The sequence below is a fragment of the Melanerpes formicivorus genome, unplaced genomic scaffold (assembly GCF_026170545.1).
Source record: "Melanerpes formicivorus ecotype bairdi unplaced genomic scaffold, bMelFor1.0.p_v2 SCAF_2518, whole genome shotgun sequence".
Lineage (NCBI taxonomy): Eukaryota > Metazoa > Chordata > Aves > Piciformes > Picidae > Melanerpes > Melanerpes formicivorus.
In genome coordinates this window covers 13,315-31,290 of record NW_027144869.1, presented here as the reverse complement: position 1 = coordinate 31,290, position 17,976 = coordinate 13,315, and the positions used below count along the sequence as shown (strand labels likewise).

Sequence of the window (17,976 nt, the reverse complement as noted above, 5' to 3'; positions counted from 1 at the left end):
AAGAAAGGAGCCGTGGAGAACGGAGACCTGGAGAAGGAGCAGGTGAGAGCGCTGCGGCCGCGGCACCGAGCCCTCAGCTGCCTCCTGGGCTTGGCAGGGGAGGTGTGTGGGGCTGGGGGGGGACGACACGGACACCCCCCCAAAGGAGGTGCAGGTGCAGAGCAGAGCCTCAGCATCCCCTCTCCCCCTGGTGCCCAGCAGAACGGGGTGAGGTTCCTGCGCTGCCCTGCTGCCATGACCGTCATGCACCTGGCCAAGTTCCTCCGCAACAAGATGGATGTGCCCAGCAAGTACAAGGTGAGCTCTGCCCAGGGGCTGCCAGGGGGGCACCGGGGGGGGGCTCAGGAGGGCTGCTGCCAGGCTGTGGGGGGAGCTCAGAGGGGCTGATGCCGGTTTGCTCGTCTCCCGTTGCGTCCCTTGGCGGCCAGGCTGCTGTGCAGGCTCCCCACAGCTGGCAGCGTCCTGGGGGCTGCAGGCAGCGTCCTGGGGCTTGCAGGAAGCATCCTGGGGGTTGCAGGCAGCGTCCTGGGGGCTGCAGGCAGCGTCCCTGGGGGGCTGCAGGCTGCGTCCCTGGGGGCTGCAGGCAGCATCCTGGGGCTTGCAGGAAGCATCCTGGGTGTTTGCAGGCAGCGTCCTGGGGCTGCAGGCAGCGTTCTGGGGGCTGCAGGCAGCGTCCTGGGGCTGCAGGCAGCGTTCTGGGGGTTGCAGGCAGCGTCGCTGGGGGTTGCAGGCAGCGTCCTGGGAGTTGCAGGCAGCGTCCTGGGGGTTGCAGGCAGCGTCATGGGGGTTGCAGGCAGCGTCCTGGGGCTTGCAGGCAGCGTCCTGGGGGCTGCAGGCAGCGTTCTGGGGGTTGCAGGCAGCGTGCTGGGGGCTGCAGGCAGCGTCCTGAGGCTTGCAGGCAGCGTCCTGGGGGTTGCAGGCAGCATCTTGGGGGTTGCAGGCAGCATCTTGGGGCTTGCAGGCAGCGTCCTGGGGGTTGCAGGCAGCGTCCTGGGGGTTGCAGGCAGCGTCCTGGGGCTGCAGGCAGCGTCCTGGGAGTTGCAGGCTGCGTCCTGGGGCTTGCAGGCAGCATCCTGGGGCTTGCAGGCTGCGTCCTGGGGGCTGCAGGCAGCGTCCTGGGGGTTGCAGGCAGCGTCCTGGGGGTTGCAGGCAGCGTCCTGGGGGTTGCAGGCTGCGTCCTGGGGGTTGCAGGCAGCGTTCTGGGGGCTGCAGGCTGCGTCCTGGGGGTTGCAGGCAGCGTTCTGGGGGCTGCAGGCTGCGTCCTGGGGGCTGCAGGCAGCGTCCTGGGGGTTGCAGGCAGCATCCTGGGGGTTGCAGGCAGCGTCCTGGGGGTTGCAGGCAGCGTCCTGGGGCTGCAGGCTGCATCCTGGGGCTTGCAGGCAGCGTCCTGGGGGTTGCAGGCAGCGTACTGGGGGCTGCAGGCTGCGTCCTGGGGGTTGCAGGCAGCGTCCTGGGGGCTGCAGGCAGCGTCCTGGGGCTGCAGGCAGCGTCCTGGGGGTTGCAGGCAGCGTCCTGGGGGTTGCAGGCTGCGTCCTGGGGGCTGCAGGCAGCGTCCTGGGGGTTGCAGGCAGCGTCTTGGGGGCTGCAGGCAGCGTCCTGGGGGTTGCAGGCAGCGTCCTGGGGGCTGCAGGCTGCGTCCTGGGGGTTGCAGGCAGCGTCCTGGGGGTTGCAGGCAGCGTCCTGGGGGTTGCAGGCTGCGTCCTGGGGGCTGCAGGCAGCGTCCTGGGGGTTGCAGGCAGCGTCCTGGGGCTTGCAGGCAGCATCCTGGGGCTTGCAGGCAGCGTCCTGGGGCTTGCAGGCAGCGTCCTGGGGGTTGCAGGCAGCGTCCTGGGGGTTGCAGGCAGCGTCCTGGGGCTGCAGGCAGCGTCCTGGGAGTTGCAGGCTGCGTCCTGGGGCTTGCAGGCAGCATCCTGGGGCTTGCAGGCTGCGTCCTGGGGGCTGCAGGCAGCGTCCTGGGGGTTGCAGGCAGCGTCCTGGGGGTTGCAGGCAGCGTCCTGGGGGTTGCAGGCTGCGTCCTGGGGGTTGCAGGCAGCGTTCTGGGGGCTGCAGGCTGCGTCCTGGGGGCTGCAGGCAGCGTCCTGGGGGTTGCAGGCAGCATCCTGGGGGTTGCAGGCAGCGTCCTGGGGGTTGCAGGCAGCGTCCTGGGGCTGCAGGCTGCATCCTGGGGCTTGCAGGCAGCGTCCTGGGGGTTGCAGGCAGCGTACTGGGGGCTGCAGGCTGCGTCCTGGGGGTTGCAGGCAGCGTCCTGGGGGCTGCAGGCAGCGTCCTGGGGCTGCAGGCAGCGTCCTGGGGGCTGCAGGCAGCGTCCTGGGGCTGCAGGCAGCGTCCTGGGGGTTGCAGGCAGCGTTCTGGGGGCTGCAGGCAGCGTCCTGGGGCTGCAGGCAGCGTTCTGGGGGTTGCAGGCAGCGTCCTGGGGGTTGCAGGCAGCGTCCTGGGAGTTGCAGGCAGCGTCCTGGGGGTTGCAGGCAGCGTCATGGGGGTTGCAGGCAGCGTCCTGGGGCTTGCAGGCAGCGTCCTGGGGGCTGCAGGCAGCGTTCTGGGGGTTGCAGGCAGCGTGCTGGGGGCTGCAGGCAGCGTCCTGAGGCTTGCAGGCAGCGTCCTGGGGGTTGCAGGCAGCATCTTGGGGGTTGCAGGCAGCATCTTGGGGCTTGCAGGCAGCGTCCTGGGGGTTGCAGGCAGCACCCTGGGGGCTGCAGGCAGCATCTGGGGGCTTGCAGGCAGCATCTTGGGGGCTGCAGGCAGCGTCCTGGGGGTTGCAGGCAGCGTCTTGGGGGTTGCAGGCTGTGTCCTGGGGCTTGCAGGCAGCGTCCTGGGGGTTGCAGGCTGCGTCCTGGGGGCTGCAGGCAGTGTCCTGGGGGTTGCAGGCAGCATCCTGGGGCTTGCAGGCAGCGTCCTGGGGCTTGCAGGCAGCGTCCTGGGGCTTGCAGGAAGCATCCTGGGGGTTGCAGGCAGCGTCCTGGGGGCTGCAGGCAGCATCTGGGGGCTTGCAGGCAGCGTCCTGGGGGCTGCAGGCAGCATCTGGGGGCTGCAGGCTGCATCCTGGGGTTTGCAGGCAGCAGCAGCAGCAGGAGGAAGGGGTCCTGGGTGGGATCCATCCCTTGTGAGTCATCTTCTGGAGGGCATTCAGCAGAGAATCCTCTGCCCTTCAGAGGTCCCTTCCAAGCCCTGCCAAGCTGGGATGCTCTCATCATGGAAGGCCCTGGGTTGGAAGGGACCTTTAAAGCTCATCTTGTCCACCCCCCCTGCAGCCAGCAGGGACAGCCCCAGCCAGCAGCAGGTTGCTCAGAGCCTCAGCCAGCCTGACCTTGAATGCCTGCAGGGATGGACCCTCCCCCACCTCCCTGGGCAGCCTGTTCCAGTGTTCCACCACCCTCACAGTCAGGAGCTTCTTCCCAGTGTCCCTGCAGCTTCTCCCTGCCGGTGGGAGCAGCACTGGGAGCTGGCCAAGCCCTGCTGCAAGGCTCTAGGGGGGAGTTCTGGTGGTGCCTCTGTCCCCCCTGCTGGGGTCCTGATGCTCTGCCCTGCTGCAGGTGGAAGTGCTCTATGAAGATGAGCCCCTGAAGGAGTATTACACCCTGATGGACATTGCCTACATCTACCCCTGGAGGAGGGTAAGCCAAGCTGCCTCCTTCCCCAGCCTGGGCTCCAGCCTGGGCACCTGCCTGGGCACCTGCCTGGTCCAAACCAGGCTCCTGATGGTCTTTGGGTACCTGATGTGGAGAAGTCTTAGCTTCTCTCTCAGCATCACCTTGGAGAAGGAGCAGTGCTAGAGGGGAAGAAGGCTGCAGGCAGTGGAGGAGAGCTGAAGCACTGCAAGTGGGGAGAATTTGTCTGAGGATTGGCAGGTTGAGAGAATTGAGGGGAAAAAGGAACCTCCTTGGAGGGGCTCAGAGGTGGGGAGGTTAAAAATTAGAGAGGTTAAGAGCTGGGGAGGTTAAAAGTTGGAGAGTTTAGGAGTTGGGGAGGTTAAAAGTGAGAGAGGTTAAATGTGAGAGAGGTTAAGAGTTGGGAAGGTTAAAAATGAGAGAGGTTAGGAATTGGGGAGGTTAAAAATGAGAGAGGTTAGGAGTTGGGGAGGTTAAAAATGAGGTTGGGAGTTGGGGAGGTTAAAAGTTGGAGAGGTTAAAGTTTGGGGAGGTGAAAAATGAGAGAGGTTAAGAGTTGGGGAGGTAAAAAATGAGGTTAGGAGTTGGGGAGGTTAAAAATTGGAGAGATTAAGAGTTGGGGAGGTTAAAAATGAGAGAGGTTAGGAGTTGGGGAGGTTAAAAGTTGGAGAGGTTAAGAGTTGGGGAGGTTAAAAGTGAGAGAGGTTAAATGTGAGAGAGGTTAAGAGTTGGGGAGGTTAAAAATGAGAGAGGTTAAAGGTTGGGGAGGTTAAAAATGAGAGAGGTTAGGAGTTGGGGAGGTTAAAAATGAGAGAGGTTAGGAGTTGGGGAGGTTAAAAATGAGGTTGGGAGTTGGGGAGGTTAAAAGTTGGAGAGGTTAAGAGTTGGGGAGGTTAAATATTGGAGAGGTTAAGAGTTGGGGAGGTTAAAGATGAGAGAGGTTAGGAGTTGGGGAGGTTAAAAATGAGAGAGGTTAGGAGTTGGGGAGGTTAAAGATGAGAGAGGTTAAGAGTTGGGGAGGTTAAAAGTGAGAGAGGTTAAATGTGAGAGAGGTTAAGAGTTGGGGAGGTTAAAAATGAGGTTAGGAGTTGGGGAGGTTAAAAGTTGGAGAGTTTAAGAGTTGGGGAGGTTAAAAATGGGAGAGGTTGAAAAGTTGGGGAGGTTAAAAGTGAGAGAGGTTGAGAGTTGGGGAGGTTAAAAATGAGAGAGGTTAAGAGTTGGGGAGGTTAAAAGTTGGAGAGGTTGAGTTGGGGAGGTTAAAAAGGAGAGAGGTTAAATGTGAGAGAGGTTAAGAGTTGGGGAGGTTAAAAATGAGAGAGGTTAGCAGTTGGGGAGGTTAAAAGTTGGAGAGGTTAAGAGTTGGGGAGGTTAAAAGTGAGAGAGGTTAGGAGTTGGGGAGGTTAAAAATTGGAGAGGTTAAGAGTTGGGGAGGTTAAAAATGAGAGAGGTTAGGAGTTGGGGAGGTTAAAAATTGGAGAGGTTGAAAAGTTGGGGAGGTTAAAAGTTGGAGAGGTTAAGAGCTGGGGAGGTTAAAAGTGAGAGAGGTTAAATGTGAGAGAGGTTAAGAGTTGGGGAGGTTAAAAATGAGAGGTTAAAGGTTGGGGAGGTTAAAAATGAGAGAGGTTAGGAGTTGGGGAGGTTAAAAGTTGGAGAGGTTAAGAGTTGGGGAGGTTAAAAATGAGAGAGGTTAGGAGGTGGTCCTGCAGGGTGCCGAGTGCCACCCTCTGCCCCTTCTCCCCTCTCGCAGAACGGGCCCCTGCCGCTCAAGTACCGCGTCCAGCCCGCCTGCAAGCGGCTCAAGCTGGCACCGCTGCCCCCTTCCGAGGGCACCAACACCAGCGGCGCCTCCGAGTGCGAGTCGCTCAGCGACAAGGCTCACAGCCCTGCCACCCTGCCCGCCACCTCCTCGTCCTTACCCAGCCCGGCCACCCCCTCCCACGGCTCGCCCAGCTCCACCACCACCGGCAGCGGCACCGCTCTCAACGGCACCGCCTCCTCGAACTGCCACCCCCTGCCCCCCCGGGGCCGCAAAACGACTGTGAACGGCAGCGTGGGCAGCGCCTTGAGCTAGGCACCGGGGGCGGCACAGGGACTTCGCTGCTGCTGCTGCTGCTGCTGCTGCTGCTGCCTCTTGCCTCTGCCTGGGCTCTCTCTTATCTATATATTATATATATACAGCTCGAAATGTATCTATGTGTACAGAAGGGGACCCCCCAAGCCCGTCCAGGTGCCACCCAAAGCGGCCAGAGGGCATTCCCCGGGGGCGCAGGAACGTGGCAGAATGTTTGCAAATCCCTTGGATTCTCTTCTCTTTCTTGTTTGGGGGTCGGGGGGAGGTCTCTGGTTTGGTTTTAACTTGTACAGAAGGACCACAGGCAGGGCTGTGCTGGCCACTGCTGCCCTCACACCTCCCACCCCCAGCTCTGCTTTTTCCCCCCTCTCCCCTCCCTCTGCCCGGGAGCTGCAAAGGCAAGGGCCAAGCACAGGAGCTCCCTGCCCCCAAACTGCCCTTCAGCCTCGTGGTGCCCTGGGGGATGTGTTGTGGTTTGGTTTGGTTTGGTTTGGTTTGGTTTGGTTTGGTTTGGTTTGGATTGGATTGCATTGGATTGGATTGGGTTGGGTTGGGTTGGGTTGGATTGGGTTGGATTGGGTTGGGTTGGATTGGGTTGGATTGGGTTGGGTTGGATTGGATTGGGTTGGTTTGGTTTGGTTTGGATTGGATTGGATTGGGTTGGGTTGGATTGGATTGGATTGGATTGGATTGGATTGGATTGGGTTGGATTGGATTGGGTTGGGTTGGATTGGGTTGGGTTAAACTGGATTGGGTTGGGTTGGGTTGGGTTTGGGTTAGGTTTGGGCTTGGGTTTGGTTTGGTTTGGATTGGATTAGATTGGCTTGGATTGGATTACATTGGTTTGGGTTGGGTTAGGTCTGGTTTGGGTTGGGTTTGGGTTAGGTTTGGGCTTGGGTTTGGTTTGGATTGGTTTGGTTGGGTTTGGATTGGTTTGGTTGGGGTTGGGTTGGGGTTGGGTTTGGTTTTGCTTTTGTTTTGGGTTTGGTTTTGCTTTTGGTTTGATTTGGTTTTGGTTTGGTTTGATTTGCTTCTGGTTTGGTTTTGCTTTTGGTTTGGGGTTGGTTTGGGTTTAGTTTTGGTTTGGTTTGGCTTGATTTGGTTTTGGTTTGGTTTTGCTTTTGGTTTGGGTTGGGTTTAGTTTTGGTTTGCTTTGCTTTGCTTTCTTTTGGTGTGGTTTTGGTTTGGTTTGGGTTTAGTTCTGGTTTGGTTCATTTTGTTTTGCTTTGCTTTGCTTTGCTTTGGGTTTGGCTTTCTTTTGTGTTGCTTATTTTGGGTTTCTTTGAAGGGGAAAAGCCCAAACCTTGAGCAGAGGGTTTGGTGCTGTGGTGCCAGTGGCTGGCTGGCAGCAGTGACCATTGCCTGGCATCACTCTCTGGCATCCCCCCCCCTCCCATTCACACACCCCCCCCCCCCTTGATTCTGTTTCATTTTTCCTTTCCCTGTGTGGTCTCCAGCTCTGATCTGGCAAAGCCTCACTTGGACTCTTCCCTTTAGCCACAGTAAGTAGATTCCCCCTCCCCCTTTTGCCTGCCTTCCTTCCTTCCTCCCTCCCTCCCTCCCTCCCTCCCTCCCTTCCTTCCTTCCTTCCTTCCTCCCTTCCTCCCTCCCTCCCTTCCTCCCTTCCTCCCTCCCTTCCTTCCTTCCTTCCTTCCTTCCTTCCTTCCTTCCTTCCTTCCTTCCTTCCTTCCTTCCTTCCTTCCTTCCTTCCTTCCTTCCTTCCTTCCTTCCTTCCTTCCTTCCTTCCTTCCTTCCTTCCTTCCTTCCTTCCTTCCTTCCTTCCTTCCTTCCTTCCTTCCTTCCTTCCTTCCTTCCTTCCTTCCTTCCTTCCTTCCTTCCTTCCTTCCCTCCCTCCCTCCCTCCCTCCCTCCTTCCTTCTTCCCTTCAGCCCCTCCTTTTTCCCCCCATTTTTTTTTCTCTTTCCCTTCATATTTTCCTTTTCCCTTCCATTTTTCCTTCCTTTTTATTTTGGACTTTTCCTTCCTTCCTTTTATGTTTTCCTTTTCCCTGCCTTTTATTTTTTCCCTTTATCCTTCCTTTTATTTCTTCTTTTTCCCCTTCATTTTTTCCCTCTTTCCTTCCTTTTCTCTTTCCCTTCCTTCATTTTTCCCTTCCTTTTATTTTCCCCTTTATCCTTCCTTTTATTTTTCCATTTATCCTTTTGTTTCTTCCTTTTATTTTTCCTTTTATTTCTTCCTTTCCCTTTATTCTTCCCTTTCATTTTTTTCCTTTTCCTTCCCTTTATTCCTTCCTTTTCCCTTCATTTTCCTTCATTTTCCCCTTTTTTTCCTTCAATTTTCCCCTTTTTTCCTTTCATTTCTTCCTTTTCCCTTCCTTTTATTTCTTCCCTTTCCCTCCCTTTTATTTCTTCCCTTTCCCTCCCTTTTATTTCTTCCTTTTCCCTCCCTTTTATTTCTTCCCTTTCCCTCCCTTTTATTTCTTCCCTTTCCCTCCCTTTTATTTCTTCCTTTTCCCTCCCTTTTATTTCTTCCCTTTCCCTCCCTTTTATTTCTTCCCTTTCCCTCCCTTTTATTTCATCCTTTTTCCTTCCTTTCCTTCCCTTTCCCTCCCTTTTATTTCTTCCCTTCCCCTCCCTTTTATTTCTTCCTTTTCCCTCCCTTTTATTTCTCTTTCCTTTCATTTTTCCTTTTGCTTTCCCTTTCTCCCTTTTTCTTTCCTTTTTTCCCCCTTTTATTTTTCCCCTTTCCCTTTTTCCCCCCTTTTTTCCCCCTTTTATTTTTCCCCTTTCCCTTTTTTCCCCCCTTTTTCTTTCATTTCCTCCCCTTTTCCCCCTTCCTTTCCCTCCCCCCTTTTATTTTTCCCCTCCTTTTACTTCCTTTTATCTTTTTCCTTATCCCCCCCCCTCCCCACCTTAAAACGATTCTGCTGCCAGCTTGCTGCTGAAGGGGCAGGGGAGGCAGCAGCAGCACAAAGCCCAAGTGGGACGTGAAAGGCAGCTGCCACCTCCCCAGGGCAGATTATTAGTGCCAGGACATTTGATCTGGGGAGGGGGTGCAGGGTGGGGTCGGGTGGGGCCCGGTGGGGCGGTGCTGAACCTAAACCTTTGGTGACTCTGTGCAAGGAAGATGCCCAAGCTAGGGCTGGGCCTGGGACCCTCCCATTGCTGGTGGCTTCAGTGCCACCTGTCAGAGCATCTCTGTATGTGTGCGCCCCCCCACCGGCCCCCCCTTTCCCTCCTCATCCTCCTCACCTTCTCCTGCCCCCACATTGGGGTTTTAATGTAATAAAACACAAAAGAAAGAGGACAAAAAGAGAAGACTTCAGTGCCTTTAGCCAGGAGGCTGTGGTGAGGGAGGAGCCTGGGGGAGAAGGGGGATTTCGGAGGGGGGGGTGGGCGTTGTGATGCCATCCTTTAGGTGGCAACAGTGCCAGCATCACCAGCTGCACCCCACCCCCATCCTCCCTCTCCCACCCCCAGGGAAGGGACCAACTTTCTACAGTGACAAGAATCAAAGCACAGCAGCCCTGGGGAGGGGGGAGGGTGGGGGAGGGAGATGGGGGAGGGTGGGGTGGGGGTCTCCCATCCTTGCTGGGGGGGGGGGGGGGGGGGAGGTGTGAATGAGTCCAAGAAGTGCCTGCAGCCCCCAAAGGGAAGGCACAGTGAGAACCAAAGGAAGGCAGCACTGGAATTGTATCAGCAGCCCAACCCCAAAGGTCAGGGGGTGGGGGTCGGGGGGGGGGGGGGGGGTCGGGATTGGATTTTATTGATGGTTTTAATGATTCATTTGTGAATTAATTGCCCTTTTAAATTATGATATGGAAATACTGCAGCCCCCTCCCCTCCCCACCCCCCTCCTCCTTGCCCCTGCATCCTGGATCCCACCAGCAGCACCTCCACTAGAGCACAGCCCCCTCCCCACCTCCCCACCCCCCCAAGCTCCCACTGCCCCACAACCTTTCTCTCCCCTCCAACCCCTCTGGGGATGTTTCTTGGGGGGGGGGTCGGCCCTGTTGGGGTTCATTTTCTCTCATCCCAAGGGATGGGGTTGGATGAACTTGTTGGGGGAGGGGAAGGGGAAGGGGGAGGGAAAAAGGAAGGGGGAGGGAAAAAGGAAGGGGGAGGGGGGCCCCCCTCTCTGTTTATCTCGACACTTTTCCCACCCCCCCACCCCTTGTAAATAGACCAAAAATGGACCGAGGGAGGAGGCAGCTGAAGTGCCTCAGGCTGGGGGTTGTGTGGTGAAGGGGGGGTGGGATGGGGGAGGTGGAATGGGGAGGGGGTCGGTGTGGGGGGGGTGTCGTTGGTTGGGTTTTTTGCTGTCTGTTTGCATCCTGTATGGAATTTTCATGTCTTGTAAATACAAATCCTGAGAGTCAGAGCTGCTGCTGGGCTCCACTTTTGTGCTGCCCCCCTCCCCACCCCCTCCCCGGCTTGGAAACAGGATCGATGCTTCGATGCTGCAAGAGCTTCCTTCACCTTCCTCCCCACCCCCTCCCCACTTCCCAGCCTGCATCCCCATGGACCCCCCATCCCCCACCCCCCCCCTTCCCAGCCTGTATCCCCATGGACCCCCATTCCCAAACCCCCCACTTCCCAGCCTGCATCCCCATGGACCCCCATTCCCCATCCTCCCCCCACTTCCCACCCTGCACCCCACGGACCCCCATTCCCCACCCCCCCACTTCCCAGCCTGTACCCCCATGGACCCCCATTCCCCACCCCCCACTTCCCAGCCTGCATCCCACAGACCCCCATTCCCCACCCCCCACTTCCCACCCTGCACCCCACGGACCCCCATTCCCCACCCCCCCACTTCCCAGCCTGTACCCCCATGGACCCCCATTCCCCACCCCCCACTTCCCAGCCTGCATCCCCACAGACCCCCATTCCCCACCCCCCCACTTCTCACCCTGCACCCCCCTGCACCCCCACTCCCCACCCCCCCAACTTCCCAGCCTGCATCCCCATGGACCCCCATTCCCCTCCCCCCACTTCCCACCCTGCATCCCCAGGGACCCCCATTCCCCTCCCTCCACTTCCCAGCCTGCATCCCCATGGACCCCCATCCCCCACCCCCCCCACTTCCCAGCCTGTATCCCCACAGACCCCCATTCCCCACCCCCCTAACTTCCCAACCTGCATCCCCATGGACCCCCATTCCCCACCCCCCTAACTTCCCAACCTGCATCCCCATGGACCCCCATTCCCCACCCCCCACTTCCCAGCCTGCATCCCCATGGACCCCCATTCCCCTCCCTCCACTTCCCAACCTGCATCCCCACAGACCCCCATTCCCCACCCCCCACTTCCCAGCCTGCATCCCCAGGGACCCCCATTCCCCCCCACACTTCCCAACCTGCATCCCCACAGACCCCCATTCCCCACCCCCTCCCCACTTCCCACCCTGTACCCCCATGCACCCCCATTCCCCACCCCCCACTTCCCAGCCTGCATCCCCATGGACCCCCATTCCCCACCCCCCCAACTTCCCAACCTGCATCCCCACAGACCCCCATTCCCCACCCTCCCACTTCCCACCCTGCATCCCCATGCACCCCCATTCCCCACCCCCCATCCCAACCTGCATCCCCATGGACCCCCATTCCCCACCCCCTCCCCACTTCCCACCCTGCATCCCCATGCACCCCCATTCCCCACCCCCAACCCCTCCAAAGAGAAGCAGAGGCACAGAAGCTGCTTCAGTGGTGGCAAAAACTCAACCTGGAGCCAGCAGCCCTGCTGCAAAGTGGTTTTTGTTCAACCCCCCCCAAAAAAGGAACAGCCAAGAAGCCAACCAGGTCCTGGGCTGCAGCCCCAGCAGGGTTGGGCAGCAGGAGAAGGGAGGGGATTCTGCCTCCCCCCCACACACACCTGAGACCCCCACCTGCAGCTCTGCAGCCCCCAGAACAAGGACCTGGAGCTGCTGGAGAGGGTCCAGAGGAGGCCACGAAGGTGATCAGGGGCTGGAGAAGCTCCCCTGGGGGAGCTGGGGCTGCTCAGGCTGGAGAAGGCTCCAGGGGGACCTCAGAGCAGGCTGCCAGGACCTGAAGGGCTCCAGGAGAGCTGGGGAGGGACTTTGGCCAGGGGCTGGGAGGGACAGGATGAGGATCAGTGGTTTGGAAGTGGAGCAAAGGAGACTGAGAGCGGAGCTGAGGAAGAGATTCTTGGCAGTGAGGCTGGGGAGAGCCTGGCACAGGCTGCCCAGGGGAGGCTGCGGCTGCCCCCTCCCTGGAGGTGTTCAGGACCAGGCTGGATGAGGCCTTGGAGCAGCCTGGGCTGGTGGGAGGGGTCCCTGGGCATGGCGGGGGGGGGGGTTGGCACTGGAGGATCCTGGAGGTCTCTTCCAACCCAGCCCCCTCCAGGGCTCTCTGGACACCACCCGGGGCGATTCCACCTTCCACTCCTTGCTCTTCCACGGGAGCCTTTGTTCCCCCTCCCCAAAACAGGGTCCCCGTGGGGGCAGGAAGCAAAACTGCCGCCCCAGGGGTGGGGCTGAAGCTGATTCCCTGCAGCTGCTGGCAGCCCCCCGCCCAGGGGGGCTCAGCCATTAAGCTTAGTCGTGGGGGTGGGAGCTGAGCAGCCCCTCCCCCGCCTCAGCATCCCTGCAGCCCCCAGCTCCCGGGGCGGGGGTGGGGTCGCTCTGTGAGCCCGAGCCCTGCGGGGTGCAGCCGACTCAGGGCTTTGTGGGGGGCTGGGCAGCCTGCACGGCCTCCTCCTTGTGGGTGCCGTCGCAGTAGGGGGGGGGTCCGCGTGCGTTTGCAGCCGCAGAGCCAGGCGGTGCCGTCCTCCTCGGCCGTGAAGCGCAGGGGGGAGGCCCCCGGGGCAGCCTTCTTGTGGGCACCGTCGCAGAAGGGCTGCGAAGGAAAGGAGGAGGAGGTAAGGGTGGGGATCTGGGGGGGTAAAGGAGGGGAGTCTGGGGGTGCTGGGGGGTAAAGCCAGAGACTGGGGGCTGCTGGGGCATAGAAGTGGGGATTTGGGCACTGCTGGGGGGTGAAGGAGGGAGGTTGGGGGTGCTGGAGGGTAAAAGTGGGGATCTGGGGAGGCTGAGGTTAAAAGGGGGGAGGTTGAGGGTGCTAGGGGGTAAAGGAGGGGATCTGGAGAGGCTGAAGGTGTAAAGGGGGGAATCTGGGGCTGCTGGGGTGTAAAGGCAGGGATCTGGGGGTAAAGGTGAGGATTTTGGGGTGCTGGGAGGTAAAACTGGGGGTACTGAGGGGTACAGGTGGCGATTTGGGGTTGCTGGGGGTGGTGGCTATGATCCCTGGGACCCAAGGAGTGATGGAGAAGGGATCCGTGGGACCTACGTGGGGGTCACCGCGACGGGATGGTCCCCGTGGGGATGGTCTGGCCCCGCCTGCATCCCTGAGCATCGCAGCTGGGGCACAGGGACCGGAGGGGCAGGGGGACCGGAGCTGGTTGTGGCTGTACCCGGGGGCACACCGCGCGATGCGGAGGGGGGGCACAGGGACCGGAGGTGTTTGTGGCTGTACCCGGGGGGCACACCGCACGATGTGGAGGGGGGGCACAGGGACCGGAGCTGTTTGTGGCTGTACCCGGGGGGCAGATCGCACGATGCGGAGGGGGGGCACAGGGAGCGGAGCTGTTTGTGGCTGTACCCGGGGGGCACAACGCACGATGCGGAGGGGGGGCACAGGGACCGGAGCTGTTTGTGGCTGTACCCGGGGGGCACAACGCACGATGCGGAGGGGGGGCACAGGGACCGGAGCTGTTTCTCGCTGTGCCCGGGGGGCACACCGCACGATGCGGAGGGGGGGCACAGGGAGCGGAGCTGTTTGTGGCTGTGTCCGGGGGGCAGATCGCTCGATGTGGAGGGGGGGCACAGGGAGCGGAGCTGTTTGTGGCTGTGCCCGGGGGCACACCGCACGATGTGGAGGGGGGGCACAGGGACCGGACCTGTTTCTCGCTGTGCCCGGGGGCACACCGCACGATGCGCAGGGGGGGCGCAGGGACCGGACCTGTTTCTCGCTGTGCCCGCAGCTGCACCAGGCGTATTTCTTCCCTGCTTTCAGCTCCACCGCGAACGGCTCCTTGGCGGCGATCACCGGCTGCGGGGGGACCGAGTACCGGCGGACCGGGAGGGCGGAGAGAAGCGACGGAATGTCCCAGAGCTCCGGGGGAGTATGGCGGGACCGGTGACCGCAAAGCCTCCCAGCCTCTTCCAGCCGCCCCGCGCCCGTGGCGGTTCGCATCAGTGTCCCAAGCGCGGCCGGTCTCAGCCACGCCATGGTCCGGCACCGGAGTCACCTTGCCCGGGAGCTGCTCCTCCTCCGGTCCCACCGGAAGAGCCGGGGCAGGGCGGGCTCGGCGGGAGCTCGGCTGCTGGCTGCAGAAACGTTCCCCCCCCCTCGCTGCTTTGCACCGATCCTCGCAGCACTGCTTCCTCCCCTCGGCTCCTTGCACCCTTCCCCCACCCCCGCGGTCCCCGGTGCCGGTGCGCGGATGGGGACTCCATCACCTCCCTGGGCAGCCTGTGCCGATCCCTGGGGGCAGAAACTGTTCCTCCTCTCCTACCTAAACCTCCCCTGCTACGACTTGAGGCTGGTTCCTTTCATTCTGTTGCATCACCCTGGAGAAGTGTTTGAAGCTCCGTGTCCAAGCTCTGGAGCCGTCTGGAGCTCCATGTCCAAGCCCTGGAGCTGTGTGTGGCTCACTGTCCAAGCCCTGGGGATGTTTGAAGCCCAATGTCCAAGCCCTGGAGCCGTGTGGAGCTCACTGTCCAAGCCCTGGAGCTGCTTGGAGCTCACTGTCCAAGCTCTGGAGCCACGTGGAGCTTCATGTCCAAGCTCTGGAGCTGTCTGGAGCCCTGTGGAGCTCAATGTGAAGCCCTGGAGCTGCGTGGAGCTCACTGTCCAAGCTGTGGAGCTCAGTGTCCAAGCCCTGGAGCCATGTGGAGCTCACTGTCCAAGCCCTGGAGCTGTGTGGAGCTCAAAGTCCAAGCCCTGGGGATGTTTGAAGCCCAATGTCCAAGCCCTGGAGCCGTGTGGAGCTCACTGTCCAAGCCCTGGAGCCACGTAGAGCTCCATGTCCAAGCTCTGGAGCTGTCTGGAGCCATGTGGAGCGCTCACTGTCCAAGCCCTGGAGCTGTGTGGAGCTCAAAGTCCAAGCCCTGGGGATGTTTGAAGCCCAATGTCCAAGCCCTGGAGCTGTGTGGAGCTCACTGTCCAAGCCCTGGAGCCGTGTGGAGCTCACTGTCCAAGCCCTGGAGCCATGTGGAGCTCACTGTCCAAGCCCTGGAGCCGTGTGGAGCTCACTGTCCAAGCCCTGGAGCTGCGTGGAGCTCACTGTCCAAGCCCTGGAGCTGCGTGGAGCTCACTGTCCAAGCCCTGGAGCTGTGTGGAGCTCACTGTCCAAGCCCTGGAGCTCACTGTCCAAGCTGTGGAGCTCATGTCCAAGCCCCGGAGCCGTGTGGAGCTGTGTGTGGCTCACTGTCCAAGCCCTGGAGCTGTGTGGAGCTCAATGTCCAAGCCCTGGGGATGTTTGAAGCCCAATGTCCAAGCCCTGGAGCTGCGTGGAGCTCACTGTCCAAGCCCTGGAGCTCACTGTCCAAGCCCTGGAGCCATCTGGAGCTCCATGTCCAAGCCCTGGAGCTGTGTGTGGCTCACTGTCCAAGCCCTGGAGCTGTGTGTGGCTCACTGTCCAAGCCCTGGAGCTGTGTGGAGCTCCATGTCCAAGCCCTGGAGCTGTGTGTGGCTCACTGTCCAAGCCCTGGAGCCATGTAGAGCTCCATGTTCAAGCCCTGGAGCCGTCTGGAGCTCCATGTCCAAGCCCTGGAGCTGTGTGTGGCTCACTGTCCAAGCCGTGGAGCCCTGTGGAGCTCCATGTCCAAGCTCTGGAGCTGTCTGGAGCCATGTGGAGCTCAATGTGAAGCCCTGGAGCTGTGTGGAGCTCAATGTCCAAGCCCCTGAGGATGTTTGAAGCCCAATGTCCAAGCCCTGGAGCCGTGTGGAGCTCCATGTCCAAGCCCTGGAGCTGTCTGGAGCCCTGTGGAGCTCAAGGTGAAGCCCTGGAGCTGCGTGGAGCTCACTGCCCAAACCTTGGAGCCGTGTGGAGCTCAATCTCCAAGCCCTGGAGCTGTTTCCAGCTCCCAAGCCCACTTTTTACCTTCCCCACGCTACTCCAGGAGCTCTTCCCCAGCGCTGCCATCCCCCTGGCAGGGGTAGGAGCCCCCCCCCCCCACCCTGGGCCAGCAGCTCCCCCTCCCTCCCTCCCTCCCTCCCTCCCACACCTCCCTCCCCTCCCTCCCACACCTCCCCAGCTGGATGCAGGAAGCCTTTGGCTACCAATCAATAATCCTTTATTGTCATAAAGAACAGTCCAAGCAGCAGTGAAAAAAATAGATCTCAGCTACATTACCTTAAATTGCCAAAAATATACACATTTCTCTCTTTGATTTGATTAAAAAAAGAAACACACAGCCCCCCCACCCCAGCCCCCCCCTCCCTCCCCCTCCCCCCCCCCCCCCAAAAAAACCCCCTCCTCAAAGCAACCCCCAGGACGACGACGACGACGACGACAAAAGGAACCCAAAGACGACATGCAACGAACCAAAAGGAGACAACAGCCTCAAAAACTGGGTCAAGAAAAGTACCCCAAGTGCAACTGAAACACAAAATCTTTAGCTTTTTAGGTCTCTTCTCTTTTTTTTGCCCCCCACCCCCCCACACCCCCACTCCCCCTCTCTCCCCTTCCCCTCTGTTCCTTTCGTTTCACAGATAGGTTGCAGGGTCACCTCCAGCTCCTCTCTCCTCGAGCTGCCCAGAGAGAGCCCCTTTGGGCTTCCTGGGGGCAGGTGGAGGACACCCCCACACCCTCCCCCCAAAGGTGGACACCCCCCCCCTCCCCCCCCAGCAAGGGGGTCAGGGGAATGGGTTAAGTGCTTTTTGATGGGATGGGAAGAGGTGGGAAGGGAACTGCTGGAGCTCCCCCAGTCCAACCCTACCCTGCCCCCCCCCCCCAGCAGCTTGCCCAGCAGCAGCACGGTACCCAGGGGGGGTTGGAAGCTCTCCACAACCTCTCTGGGCAGCCTGCTCCAGGCCTCCAGCAGCCTCACACCAAACAACTTTCTCCTCCTGCTCAGATGGAGCCTCCTGGGCTCCACTTTGTGCCTCTTGCCCTGCCCCTGGGCAGCACTGAGCAGAGTCTGGCCCCAGCCTCTTGCCCCTCCCCAGCCCTTTAGGCTCTTGCTGAGCATTGCTCAGCTCCCCTCTGGGGCTGCTCTGCTCCAGGCTCTCAGCCTTTGCTCCTCACAGAGCTGCTCCAAGGCCTCTCAGCATCTTATCTCTTGCCCCACTCTCTCCCCACCCTTGTCCTATTACTGGGCACCACCACTTCTAGGTCTGCTTTTCTGCTCCTTCCTCCCAGCCTCATCCTTCCCTGGCTCCAGAGGGGTTTGGGACTCACACTGTGGCCACCAACAGACCTCAGTGGCTTGGTCAGCATGGAGCAGGAGGAGCAGGAGAAGTAGCTCAGCCCTCCCTGCCTCACCAAACCCATTCCCTGCAGCCAGCCTCTGAATCCCAAGCTCTTCCCCAACATCTCCCTGCAGCAGCTGGAAGCTCACCATGAAGCTCAGCTCTCACTGAAATCACTGTGGGGAACACAGCCCTGACCTGAGGGGGCTTGGGTTGGCCATGGGAGGGAAGAAGGGAAGCAAGAAGGGAAGGAGAGAAGCAAGAAGGGAAGCAAGGAAGGAGGGAAGCAAGGAGGGAAGGAAGCAAGGAGGGAGGGAAGCAAGGAGGGAGGGAGGGAAGCAGGGCAGGAGGGAGGGAAGCAGGGCAGGAGGGAGGGAAGCAAGGCAGGAGGGAGGGAAGCAAGGCAGGAGGGAGGGAAGCAGGGCAGGAGGGAGGGAAGCAAGGCAGGAGGGAGGGAAGCAAGGCAGGAGGGAGGGAAGCAAGGCAGGAGGGAGGGAAGCAGGGCAGGAGGGAGGGAAGCAGGGCAGGAGGGAGGGAAGCAAGGCAGGAGGGAGGGAAGCAAGGCAGGAGGGAGGGAAGCAGGGCAGGAGGGAGGGAAGCAAGGCAGGAGGGAGGGAAGCAAGGCAGGAGGGAGGGATGAATGCTAAGCAGCCTTCTCTCCTTCCCAGCCCTTCCCTTCCTGCTCCTGGCCAAGTTTCCAATCCCAGCCTGTGAAATGTGGTTAGCCTTCAGAAGCATTTGGCCAGCTCTGAGCACAGCACCAGGTCCCTGGGGAGGGTTGGAGGTTCTCTTGGTGGTCATCAGCAGGGCAGCAACAGAGGAGGCAAAACAAATCTGGGGGGGCAAGGGAGGAGTACAAAACAAAAAGTGCAAGCACACCACTGTGCCAGAGCAATGTGGGGAGAGGGA

The 17,976-nt window shown here is 60.2% G+C and overlaps 2 protein-coding genes across 2 annotated transcripts; one reads left to right on the top strand and one right to left on the bottom strand.

Annotated features, from left to right (window-relative positions):
• Positions 1-6: 6 nt before the first annotated feature.
• LOC137461546 (polycomb group RING finger protein 2-like) lies at positions 7-6,214 on the top strand. Its single transcript, XM_068171243.1, has 4 exons — positions 7-42; positions 202-297; positions 3,531-3,611; positions 5,353-6,214. The coding sequence occupies exons 2-4, from the start codon at positions 235-237 to the stop codon at positions 5,674-5,676; spliced, it is 468 nt and encodes a 155-aa protein (XP_068027344.1). The 5' UTR covers positions 7-42; positions 202-234; the 3' UTR covers positions 5,677-6,214.
• A 5,102-nt stretch (positions 6,215-11,316) lies between these two features.
• LOC137461545 (CDGSH iron-sulfur domain-containing protein 3, mitochondrial-like) lies at positions 11,317-13,939 on the bottom strand. The gene is given in 3 exon segments (XM_068171242.1): positions 11,317-12,380; positions 12,382-12,492; positions 13,612-13,939. Coding segments are annotated over 3 exon segments (450 nt in total). The 5' UTR covers positions 13,882-13,939; the 3' UTR covers positions 11,317-12,311.
• Positions 13,940-17,976: the final 4,037 nt, after the last annotated feature.